Source organism: Macrosteles quadrilineatus, unplaced genomic scaffold, assembly GCF_028750875.1.
Source record: "Macrosteles quadrilineatus isolate MER2022 unplaced genomic scaffold, UCM_ALF_1.0 Scaffold_9__3_contigs__length_116548681, whole genome shotgun sequence".
NCBI lineage: Eukaryota > Metazoa > Arthropoda > Insecta > Hemiptera > Cicadellidae > Macrosteles > Macrosteles quadrilineatus.
The window spans coordinates 110,261,314-110,275,352 of NW_026542602.1; the positions used below are offsets into that span (position 1 = coordinate 110,261,314).

The following is a 14,039-nucleotide window of genomic DNA, read 5'->3' on the forward strand; positions in this document are numbered from 1 at the left end:
CAATGATTATGAAACTGATTTTCTCTTCCCGTTGCGAAGCACGGGTACAGCAGCTAGTATATTACAAAGCAGCGCATATAAATACTTCTGGACAAAGAATAGTAGGATTGTGGAAGGAAAACTGCAGCCGTTGGTACAAAAGCCAACGTACAAAACAGAAACTTAAGGTCTGGAAAATATTGACAATATCAACCGAGGTGCCGATGTTTAAATAAATTTATAAATGCCTGTGTAAGCTACGAGGCACATAGATTTAGGAACTATCCAATAACACTTTGTCAAAGACATTATAATAAACTCAAGAACATCTAGGCCTTCAGTATTTTGAACTTTATCTTTCCACTGTATTTGTTAATTGCAATTGCTTAATCATTACATCTATATGTTGGCAAGCACAGTCGCACACTTATACTCTTTGTGATGAAAGGGTGTTTGATAAAATGCCTTGACAAATCTTTACACGGTAACTAACGAACACTGACACAGCTTGGCGGTTACGTTACGGAAAAGTCAAACTAATATACTGTCTATTTTACTTTATGTATGTTGTTCTATGAGTTCCGTCCTACCTTGCAGTTATCAACTCCAGTGTAGTGTCGTCCATCCACTGACAGATGCGGATTATATCATGGGGGTTGGCGGGGGAGGGGTAGGTCGTCTCCTCTAAAGTATCATACTCGCAGTGACAAAACGCTGTAGACAGGTGGACGAATGCCTGTAAAATCACATGACACGATTACTGTCGTATTAAAAAAAAAAAAAATAATCCATATAACTTAGAATTTAACACATAAAAAGTATTTTGAAAGAATTTTTAAAGTTCATAGAAAATCAAACAAATGTCTATCTGGGGTTTCTGTTTATTCGGCATAGACATATTTTTATTTATGAATAAATTACAAACACAACGTACACGATCGTCAAAGAAAGTTCAAAGCATTGTGTTTTAAACGATCATGAAATCGGTGTAGAATATACACAATATGTATAATCAATATTTTTTTAATATTTTGCCGTATTTCAAGATAAAACACAGAGACCATACTCCAGATTCCAATACTGAGTTGATATAATTTTACTCATTGTATTTATTTTATAATTAACCTGTTTGGTACTTATAATGCCTTTCTAAGTCAACTGGACGTTGCCTCCTATATTGTTAAATTTAGAATGCATAGCTACTTGATTAAATACTTTCTTCAAAAACACCCTTACTTTCAAGCAAAAGATTTGTTGCAAAAGAACAAAAACAAAAAAGGAGACTGATGCGAAACACAAACCAACAAATTAAGAAGCCATCAGCAGCACATTTATCTTTAGTATCAGCATTTTCTGAGTAATATATCATTGTCTGAGCTTGTTTACTTGCTTTAATTAATCACTTCATCATGTTTGATTTCATATGAAAAAACTTAGAGGATTAAGGTAACATGGTATTTAGATGTCTATTACGAAGTATTTTTTTGTTTTAGAGAAGTGTATTTTTACCTTATCAAACATGCATGAATCAGTTTGACTAACAGGTTAGAGATATATTGTTATAGTTAAAATTTACATTTATCTTACAATGAGTTGTAATATTTACATTGAAAATCAAGAGAAGAAACTTTATAATTTCGATAGTAGCATACTCTCTGCCGGGTTCTCTTGATTTGGAAATGTAATTATATCTAAAAGGAATTCTAATGTTAAATACCCCCGCCGCAGCAAACCTGCCGACTAAGCGAATTTCCATTTGTCTGAATTGATTTTCAGTTAAATATATTTTAATAACATTAGGTTTAACGAGTACCTAGGTTTGCTGCTACAAGGAAACTAATAAAGTGTGTTTTTGAGTAAAATATTGATAGCTTAAGTACAAAATAAATAAATTTGCCAAGTTTGATCAAAATATATCCATAAACAAGCAAACTACAACATTTGACAATATTCTCCATAAGAATTCAAATTCAAAATTCAAATTCAAATATATTTATTAAGGATGTTACAAGCATGGCCTCGCCAAGTTTACAAAACTTGTCGGCGAGGACCAATAGATTCAAAAAAATGACAAAGTTTACAGATATATTTTTTTTTTACTTTTGTTTTGTTTTCTGAGTACGGTACAATGAATTAATTATGAAAAACTAGTTCTAAGGCGGTTCGTGGCAGGCACTTATTAATAACAAGAGTGTTTTGGCAGCTAAACTTAATTCTAAAAGCATTAAAAAGAAGTGTACGAATAAACAATAAATAAAAGGAAGGAGTGAAAGCTCATATAACCAACGGCATTCACCTAGATTGCAATATTTTGTTGTCTTTGGATTTGTGAGTTCGTCGTGTGGTGGTGGCAGTGGAGCGAGTGAGTGTCGAGAGAAAAAAAAAGTTGCTTGACAAGCTTGAGTCTTGTTTGTTCGTTTGTTGGTTGAAACATAACCTTACACTAAAAATGCACATTTTGTTCATAAGCAGAAAAAATACAAATTTTATTAGATTAAAGCTTTCTTTTCCCTATTCTACCCTGAAAATGTATTTTGTGTATTGTGGCCTTAATCTTGTGGGATTGGTTTATGTTTTGGAGTGTAGTAATAGTGCCAGCTAACAAAGTTGTATGTAGTTGATTGTGTGGTTTATGTTCTAGGCTAGTGGAAGAAGCAAAGTTATGTGTATGTAAAGTGTCTATGTTTGTGTATGTTGTGTTACATGTAGTTAAATGCCAATTTGGCCTAGAATCGTATTTTTAGGCTGGGGGATTTAAGGTAAGTCTGTCTCACTGCTTGTAAGCCATTCATAGACTGCTATTTTGTAGGCCTTATAACTCTCAATACCATCCTTGTTGGTAGCCTATTAAATAGGTATGGTACTAAATACTCTGCAAGTCTCTGCCCATATGAAGTATTGGGTATCGGTGTTCTGTATTTTATAGTATTCCTCGTATGTACTGGTCTTTGGATTTTGGTTTTATAAACACAGTTTCCATGATATTGAATTAAAATATTGTATGTAAAAATTCCCTTTGGAGTAAGTAAATTCCCTATACTATATTTAGTATCAATGTGGTTAATATGGTCTCTTCTAAGACCCAATGCCCTTAAGCATCTTTTTTGTAGGCTATTTATTATTTTTAAGTGGCTATTAGCAGCAGTTCCCCACACATTTATGCCATATCTCATTACTGATTCAAACAAAGATTTGTAAACAGCTATTTTTACCTCTGTTGTAATTTTATTTTCTAGATTATACATCAGTCCTGTACATGAACCTAGTTTTTTACTCAGCACAGCTACATGCTCTTTCCAAGTCAGTTTATTATCAACTGTAAGGCCTAAATAGTTTGTGCTAACTGTGACCTTTATGTAATTACAATTGCATTCTGTTAAACCCTGCATACAGTCACAATCATGGTACTTTATCATGACATTCCCATCTAGTTTTATATTTCTGGGGTGAAAGTGCAAGATGCACGTTTTTTTCTCATTGATAATCAAACCATTGTCATGTGTCCATCTATTGAGTAGGTTAAAATCATCTTGCAAGTTTTTGACTGCAGTTTTAAAATCTTTATGGCCTGAGAAAATAAGGATATCATCAGCATATGCCCATACATCACAGTTGGTTATCCTATTTAGTAGATCATTTAAGTATATAATGAAAAGTATTGGTCCAATTTGGCTCCCTTGAGGCACACCGTATTTTATCTCCTTTTCATCGCTAAATTGATTCATGACCTTCACTACAAATTTTCTATTTTTGAGGTAACTATTGACTAATTTCAAGTAGGGGCCCCTCACACCTAGTTTTTGGAGAGCTAAGACAATTTTTGAGTGCTCTATCGTATCAAAGGCCTTAGAAAAATCAATAAATAAGCCTAATCCATGGCAGGTATTATTCAAGACACTATTTACAGTATTTGAAAATTCTTTTAGGGCGTGCTCTGTACTGCGATTCTTTCTAAAGCCAAATTGTTTGCTACTCAATAGGTTATTGTTTTCTATATAACTGTAAAGGTAGTTTAATAAATATTTCTCTATTATTTTCTCAAAGGATGGTAAAATTGCTATTGGACGGTAGTTCTGGAATTCTTTCTTACTTTTACTCTTATAAATAGGCCTAATTACTGATGTCTTCAAACAATCCGGAAATATTCCTTGTGAAATTGAGAGGTTAATTAGTTTTGAAAGTGATTCTGATATATTTTCAGCTACTAACTTAATGTCCTTCATTCTGATACCATCAATACCTGGTGATTTTTCTGAAGCCATACTTTTAATTATGGCGTTGACTTTTTCTTTTGTAGCAGGTGGTATATATAGGCTTTGTGGGAATTCCATATCAAACTCTGGCTGTGGTAGTAAGGATCTAGTTGCATTACAATCATGTTTAATATCATCAACTCCATCAATAAAATATTGAGCAAAGCCACTCACAATATCTTTTTTGCTTAATATATTTCCCATGGCATTTTTTACCGTATCATCAATACTGTTTTTTTCTTTCTGTTTAACAAACTGTTTATATTTTCCCATATCTTCCTTGTACTTTTGCTGTTTTCTTCAAATAACCTCTTGTAGTAGTTATTTTTTGTGTTTCTAATTTGGTTAACTGCCTGATTTCTTAGTGTTTTGTATAGGTTTCTATATCTATGGTTTGAGGGGTCCCCTTTCCATAACCTAAAAATTCTGTCCCTCTCCTTTACCAGGTCTAAAGTCCTATTGTCCATCCATTCCTTTCGCTTGTTTCTCCTGTGAGTGCTTCTTTGCCCAATATGCCCCCCACCTGAGGTGGTAAAAGTAATGGTACTGTCTTGATAAATCGTTTTAAACTTTAAGACTAACTCTTCAAAACCTTTGTTTACATCGTCATAATTTTTAACAGTCCAGTTTTCCTGCTTTAGTTTGCTTTCTAAAAGCGGTTCATTTAATCTGGTTTTTTCAACCTGTGTGTCTCTTTTTCCTCCTCCCGTAAATTCTATCTTTGCTACAATTGGGTAATGATCTGAAATTTTTGTTTTAATTATTCCTGTCTGTATTTTCTCAAAGGGGTGTCTGAATCTGTAATAAATATGGTCTATGCATGATTTTGTTAATGTATTTAGCCTTATTTCCTCTCTTGTATTATCCCAGATACCTCTATCTAGGCCCCATGACATCAGCATAGTCTCATATTCTTGAACGTACACATCGGTTTTATCGTTAAAATTTATATTTACATCCCCAACTAGAATTAAGTTTTTGTAGTTATCATAGTTCCTGATTTTTGCATCTATCTCTATGATCGCTTGTGGGAGGGGAAAACCACTACAGGAGGAAGGGGGTCTGTATACCGCATGAATGAGGCATTTTGTGTGATTTTTTGAACCAAGAAGCTCTAATTCATCTGTTATGTTTTCATATGTTGTAGTGTGTGTTTTAATTGGTGTAAAAATAAGCTTTTGTGTGTTTACAAACATTATAAGACCTCCTCCACCTTTGGTTTCCCTATGCCAAGAGAAACTGTTGTAACCTGGCAAAGTGTACAAATTGATGTTGTTTGCATCACATGCTACCTCGCTTAGAATTATTACATCAAAGGCAGAGCTACTTAAGTTAAGTTGTAGATTCAGAGTATCCCAGTGCTTACTTATTGATCTGATATTTAAGTGAAGCAACTGGATGCATTGGGTTTCCTTCTCTGAGTAAAATACCCAGTCTTTGAAGCTATCATAATTATTGAAATATAAGCGATCATCTGAAAATTGAAAATTCTCTAGCATAACCTCACTTTCTGGTCTAACATTGGTACTAAACAAAGTAACATTTTATAAATATAATAAAATAAGTAGGCTACAAAAATTGAGTGAAACCTGGGGAGAAGATTAAATAAATAGAAATAAATAAACTCTGAGAATAAAAAAACAACATTAAATAAACCCTTCGTAATACATAACAACCTATAACAATAAATAACATGGGAATTTTAAATTAACAATTTTTTTAATTTTCTCCGTTATTAATAATCGAACAAAAATACTTTTATATACTAAATTATTTGTTTTTTTTAAGTTCTTTAAAAAGGTCTAAAGAGAAATCGGGAAATTTTGTGTTTTGAGGGTCAAAAGTGAGAAAAACCAATTTTTACCCCATAAAACCCCCTGTAAAGCCCCGTTCCCATGGTCCGATCGTGCTGGTTCGCGAACTCATTCAAGTTCATCCCGCTTTACACGTTTAAACCAAATTTCATCAAAATCGGACAAAAATTACTCAAGTTATCGCGTTCACGGACGTATATATATATATAAGTCTATATATATATATATATATACATATATACAAATTTGAACGAATGGTGTTTTTGGCCTCTGGGGACATCAAAATGAAAAAGTAAATCGGTCCCTGGTCTAGGTCTTACCGTGCCACCTACGGTAATAGCTACATTCCTATAGGGAAATTCGCAAAAAAAAAAAAAAAAACGCTGATATAACGCTGTATTTGTGCAATTATTATGTAACTAGCTGTGTGCCCATTCTACGCACGGGGATCTTATCATAGTCAGTTAAAACCTTCTTATATAAAGCACAGCAGATGGTTTGCATACTTTCAGATATGCTGACAAAACTATTCCTTCGCAAATACAGTATCTGACAGTTTCAAGCCAAAACTAATGCTTCGCAATTAAATGTCACCCGGATCTTGTTGGTCCATATGTTATATCCAATGATTAAACTAAATAAACGGTATCAGCATTCTGACACATACTTTCTCCCATAAGTTTGTCAACAACCTTTATCACGTGTAAGCGGTGAGAGTAAATATACGGAAATGGGATTTGTACAATTTTGTTCAGAATTTAAAGGACTATAACATAATGGTTAAAAGTATTTAAGGTACTACCTCAACCTCTTAATTTAACACTTTATTCGGGTTGACATTTTCATTATCAAGGCGCTCTTGTCCTTTCCGTGAAACATTGAGAAACAAGGACATTAATGCGTCACCATCATACATACACACAAAAATACCGAACTTAATTAGGGAATCTGCTACGCTTTAAGCATAAAAAGGTACAAAATAGGTATAAAATTAGTACTTGAAATCTTTGTTAATGCCATAAAATTTGATCATAACAATTTATTGCTTGGACCGGAGATGACTCGAAATTCTGTCGAAATGCTATCTGAATCGGTTTGCTATATGAAATGAAGTACAGTTAGGCCTACTATAGACGATTTAGATTGGTAATTTGTAATAAAAATTACCAAAATAGGCCACGAACTATTGATACATAAACAACGTTCAAAGTGTTTGAACAATTCATGATGGTTTGTTGAATAAATGTTTTACTAAAATGCGTTATAGTTTTCTTAGCATAACATTTTGGAATCCAGACAGAAAAAGCAAAAATTATACAGTTAAGAGATCAATTAAATTGAATAGGCCTACGCCTGTAATAAATAAGGTGCAACACCAACGATAACTAATTTGTAAATTACTGTGATGTGTTGGTACGTAAAAATGATTCTTGCTGCTACTAAAGGTTAAAAGGAAAAGAACCAGTACCGGTACCGTACAAAAAACCAACGTTTACAGTTAAGAACTGTAGTACAGCCGACCAATTATATGCGTTAATCAAGGTTATTGATCTCTTGGTTTTGGATTTTCTCGTAAAAAGTTATCGGCAATCAAAGTTATTTCCCATTAATTGCTTTATTTGTACACAACTCTTAATGTAAACTTATCGGTGTCAGTTTGAAAAAAAAACCTTATACAACATAACTTTCTGTTATTTAATAGATTACGTATTCTCTAAACAATGGTTGCTGGTATGTATATTAACATTATAAGGAAATGTGACAAAAATCACACAACGTTGGGTTTTTGGACGTTTATAATTTTATTTCTTAAGTACCTAGGTAGGCCGTGTATTTTATGGAAAAGTACCGGTATCAAGGACCGTTGTCGAAAGGGTTGTTATAAATAATTGGGTAAGCATACGTACCACACGTACCCAAGAGAAGGGCTATGGGCCTATTGGCTGTATGGTCCAGCGATTGTATCACACGGTGAGTAGGAACTATTGACTTTATATAGTCAATGGTAGGAACAGAAAGTGACACATTGGAAAATCGAGTTCAGCATCATCCGTAAACCTCTGTTACAATCACCCACTGCAGTTGTAATTTTTTGCTTTACACTTTACACAACCACCATTGAAGAGCCGTCAATGAGTGGAACATTGTTTCTAAGCTATTGGCGACGGTCATTAGTAAATTTATGTTTCCCAGCCGTATACAACACTGATTCAATCTTGATTCAATGTCTTCTTTCTGGTTATCAAAACTCCAAAACAATTTTATACACATATTTCTGGTTCCTGACCTGGATGATGCCTAGTTATTTAATTTACGGTTACACTATATTATTCCACTTGCGATTAATTAAATCCTTTATGTAATAAAAACGTTTTTAATCTCACTTGGATGGGATTAGCCTTCAAAACTTGATCGGAAATGGTTGTGGTGTTTGTAAACAACATTTGTAAACATTTCAGTGACAGCTAGAAAAAATAATCTTGATCCGAACAGCTGTTCGTTGTTTCATAGATGACTATGTGATACAAATTGGAAGAAAACTTGACAAAAATCGCACAAAACTGCATTTTTGAACGGCCGTAATTTTAATTACAAAGTAGTGAGACCATATTTTAATGGCTAAAGACACTCTCGCCAATCCAGTGAATACATTAAAATGACTTGGGTCTTGATAGGTACTCTCGTTTTCCTGGAGAAGATTGCGTAAAATGACATCTTGAGTGTGTCAGACAGACAGACAGTCAGACAGACAGACAGAAATTTAGATGAGACTTGTTTCGGCTTCTTTAATGTATAAAACGTAAAAATGACCTAAAAATGTATGATTCTGAGCAATGTACAGACAAAACTCTAATTTTATTTATATAGATACAATTAATAATTAATATTACATTTAATGTACTAACTACAGTTTTCACGTTGTTCCCTTTTGAAACGATGTCTTGTGAAATAAAGAGGCAAAGGAAAGTAAATAATGGAAAATGCTTTCCATTTCAGATTGAAAAAGGTCAAATATGACGAATACACAAAAGGAGTCTTTGAATAAGAAATATCTGAGGGAGAAATGTGTTCAACCGGTGTTTTAGATGTCGGAGTATATTTACATATACAGACCATACTTAAAAATTTCAAAAATATCATTAGGGAGCGGTTTATGGATCTGTAATTATGCATTGGTAATATGTAATAAAACGTATTATAGGACAATTTGTTTTTATATTCCTGTATTATTATTACTAAAATTAATTATGTATTTGTCATTGTATACACAAAAACTAATAAAATTCAAAAAACCATAATTAGTCTAGAAACCTTTCTAAGTTTTATTTAGCTAGATGTTAACCAATGATAACAATTGGTTTATTATTTATTATTGTTGATATTTTAACTACCCTTCATTTACAGCTTTGATTATATAGTTTTGAATTTGCATGATGTGTATTGTATTTAATTTTATTTGTTTGATTTTACCTACCTCTTGCCCTTATGTTCCATGTTTGTATTTAGTTCTAAAAATACCATTTAATTTTATGGTATTGATCAAGACACGTGCTTGCTGACATACCGCTGTATGGTTTTGAATTATTTAACAAGTATGACCGGACACCCGGTATTTTGTTATACGTTGTGTTGTTAAGAACTGTACGTTAAAAATAATGATTGCCACAAAAAATTTAACCACCAATAAATAACCAAATATATACCATGAATAATTTTCGTATAAGCGAAAATAATGACAAAGAATTTTAGATGCCCTTTAGCCTCTTAGCGTTTTTTAATATTTTTTTAATTTATAGGTTATGTGTTTTGCTATGGCATGGTATGAGGAAATGTCAAATTGATAGTCAGGTGACAATTGAGTAAAGGTAGAAGTTACAACGGTCGGTTACTTGACCCAGAATATATACTGATCCATTCCATCTTGGTCTTTGGTAAGTCCAAGTTTAATTAAGTGTCCAATGTTAAGTCATTAATGACCGCACAAGTCTGGGACTTACCCACAAAACGCAGACCTCCACCCAACCCAATCAAAATGTAGTACTTTGACGTCGAACAGGTTACACATTTAGGGCTTGTTACAATACGCTATCTGACTTACTTTTGGGATTTATAGAAATTGTAATTTGAAAATATTTTCTATATACATTTTCAGGTAGACGTATATGTCACAACGGGTGGCAATTTTTGGCACTTGAACTAAAGTAATGTTAATGCTGTAGAGAATGTAGTGTGCAAGAGGTAAAACGTGTAGTGTAATATATTGCACCTAATTAATTTGGTTTTAAAAGTAATTCAGAGGTTAAATGGTGTATGTTTTTGGTTTGATATTGATTTCGAAAGCTTTCACTTTAAATAAGGAACTTAGTTTTTGTGGTGGTTTTAAGGTTCTGTGAACATTATTCTTACAGAGATTTTTGTAATATATTCATTGCAATATAATGGAACAGCAAATCAGGTGTTATAATGCTATAATAGATGATAGGCTGCTCACTAACGTGCAATACAATGTAAATGAATCACTATTTGTTTTCAAACTATTTAAGGTAGAACACGAAGAACTCTTCACAAATTGTTAAACGTATTACTATATCTCTAATTGTTTATTATAGCACTTAACGGTGTTATTTGTTTTTGGATGATGTAAAGCATTATTAGTCGATTAGAAAAAAGTGAAGAAACCTGATGCACAATTTTAGTTAGAATTTATATCTGTGGACATTATTGAAAACTTTTATGATCAAGCACTTTTATCGTTAAGTATTGTTTTGCACAGAATTACTAAGCTTTAGCTGTTGTTCATTGTGATGAGGATTTTATAAAAAGTCATGGCTAATTAAACAGTTCCATATACTAATAAAGTTTTAACTGCGGCATTTGTCCCAATCAAGTCCAAACTAGATATGGTATGGCAGGCCAATTAATTAACTAAACCGTTGAATAAGATTTCTATCAGTTTTGATATTGAGAGAGCATACTATTCTGCACATCCTACTAATTGAACTTACTTATAACTATTCAACTTTATCAACTATATAACATTTAAACGACCCCACTATATATTATTTATTACATTATATTATTTATGTTCAATTTCTTTGGATACAAATGTAAATAAAACATAGGGACACATAACGTTTTGTTTATAATGCTGCTTTCTTAAATTAGTTAATTTTAAATAAGACGTATAGTTTTAATAAAAAAACGGGTACTTTCCTGTTAAAGGGAACATTCATTATTATCGATGATTTTTAATCGATATATCGATATTTTTCTTTCCCTTTACGATCCATTACAAATTGACAACTATCTTGTTTGTTTATGCTAAAATCAAGTGTATTATGGATTAAAACTGTGCTAAGCTAACCTAACATAACCAACCAAACTTGCTGTACCATTTAAAAAATTCCGTTTGATTACAGAAAAGGCATGTGAGGAATATTAAACAGAATTTTTAAATGTTCAGCAAGTTTGGTTAGTTTTGTTAGGTTGGTTTAGAACAGTTTCATTTCAATATTTTTTTATGCTGAACAATATTTATTTATCGTAGTTGTCAGCTGATAGGTTTCAATTCGTTAATATCAATATATCGATTGAAAATCATCGATAATAATGAATGTTCCCTTTAACAGGAAAGTACCGAAAAACGTTAAATACTAGGCTTAAAACATCAAGTATACAGGGTGTTGAAAATGTCTGGAACCAGCATTATATCTGGTGAGTGGTTAAAGAAATACAACTGATATTTTGTGTACGGATATACTATGGTTTTACCTATCTTTTGGTGCCTTATGACATTATAAGTTGTATGGCAAAAATTTCGGGTGAGCGTTTACTTTTAATTTGTTATAACAGTTTATTCATAAATGACTCTTAGCCAAACAAACCCAGTTTCTAGATTTATAAATGTAAAATCTACGTGAGATTAGGTTGATCGTCAGAAGAGGAGCTGTGAAAACCCATTTCACCCACCGGAAGTTGTTATGTGTAGAACCGGAAATGAAACTTTTACACTTTGAGCTAACGTTTGTTGCTATAAAAATGGAGAGCTTCCCTATGGGCATCGGAAGATTGTCCCATTGCAGATTGTAGGCTATATACGTGTTCATAATAAAAATATGGAATCATTATTAACCACTGTCTTAATATTTAAGTTCAGTGTCTGAATTGTGTAAATGAATGCGCACTTTATATCTGTTTTTAATGTAGATGTTTGTGAAGTAAATTCAATTTAAAATTGCATTGAAATTGAACGTTTAATCATACATTAAAATAATCTGATCGGTACAGATAAAAATTTAGAACTATCGGTGTACAAAGATATACATCAAACATAAACAATTGATCTTACCCATTGAATAAAACTGGGGGTAACGTTATACAAATGAGGTACATGTTTTAAAAGTATATGTTTTAGTTTCAACCCAAAACTTACATAAGTCCATCTCCAGTGATGAAATTTAGGGCAAAGGAACTTATCCAATTTGATTTCCAAGATAATATAAGTAGATACATCTTGCACTGTTTTTTGCCTTTAACTCAAGGTTCTGTACACTATTAAGGATTGGAGGGTTATTTTATAACTGTTTTCTACAGAAACTTCAAAGAAAAACAACGCATTACAATTATTTTCAAGGTTTAAAAAATTTGATCAACTATGCTGGAGATTCTTGGATAAAAAAAATTATATCTTACAGCAAGTGAGTGTTAATACTACAAACGTAATTAAGATATTTCTGACGTACTTATTTAGGAAGGAGAAAGCCAGCACTAATCTTAGTTATACAACTATTGAAGTACAATTCTAGTATTTTATCTTCCAATTTTCCATAGATTAGTAGACAGAGATATTTTCTTTCAATAACCAAAAATAATGAATTTACTTACCTGGTCTATCTACAAGTTGTGGAAGCTGTTCACTTGTTATATACTTATAAAAGAGAAACTTTGATTAATGCAAAATAAGGTCCGTGTTCTTGAATGAAGATTGGGTTTTAATGAACGAGTATTTTATATAAACTAAGAATCAATTTAAACTTGGTCTCTTAACACGTTGAGTGCTGACTACATCAATTGATGTAGTACGTAACAAGCACGAATGGCTGACTACATCAAAAGCTGTAGTGATGCCACTCCAACTATATTGGTTTAGTGTGAGCTCAGATATAGACGGGGAACGTTGTATCGCGCGTCAGCCTGTTGTGCCAGTTCTCGAGTTTATTTTGGCACGAATCGTTCTCAGCTCCGGGTTTTCACTTCGGCACGGGACCCTGGTATTCTCGTATTTTTGTGTTTTGTGTGTAAATGTGGTGGGTGGGGTTGTAAATAGTTTTTGAATAGTTTTTAAATTTTACTATACTCGTCTTCTCTGTAAGATCAGTGTTTTTATAAATAATAATAAATCTTTTTTTGACATTGTGTGTGAACTAATTTTTTGCATTGACGATCGTTCTAAATGACACTTGGACGGATTGTATATAATTTTCTGTGGTTATTATTCCAATAATTACCAACTTTTGTGTCAAGAAACAAGTTTGTGGGTCGTTAGACACAAATTTGACAGTAAACGGACTACTTCTTCCTCACGGTGACTCAGCCAACCGGCCCCACCGGCGGACTACATCAATTGACGTACCGGAAGTAACGTCACAAATAATGACCAAAATGGAGACCTGGGGATCTTCTATTGACATTTTGGATGCATTCACATCATTTACTTGGGGAGTTATCAATAATCATATTTCAGCACTTTAGGCGCGCAATACTAACCAATTTCAGCACTCAACGTGTTAAGGCATGAGACACTTAACGCTTTTTCCCCTGATCAAGAAAATTCAAAAACTAGCTGAATTTGAATAATTATAGACTTCTATTCCATTTCATGAACAAATTAAGTAATACTGGCTAATTATAAACAAATGGTATACATTAAACTATGTCTTTGGTTTACTCGGTAATAATCGACCAATAACGATAGATATAGCTTAATACATTT

The 14,039-nt window shown here is 32.7% G+C and overlaps 1 protein-coding gene across 1 annotated transcript in view; it reads right to left on the reverse strand.

Moving 5' to 3' along the window:
- Positions 1-14,039, reverse strand: part of LOC129003118 (putative fatty acyl-CoA reductase CG5065) — a 53,603-nt gene that overhangs the window by 11,349 nt on the left and 28,215 nt on the right. Inside the window, exon 4 of the mRNA XM_054431356.1 lies at positions 570-715. Coding sequence (XP_054287331.1) covers positions 570-715 — 146 coding nt within the window. The remainder of the gene's footprint in view (positions 1-569; positions 716-14,039) is intronic.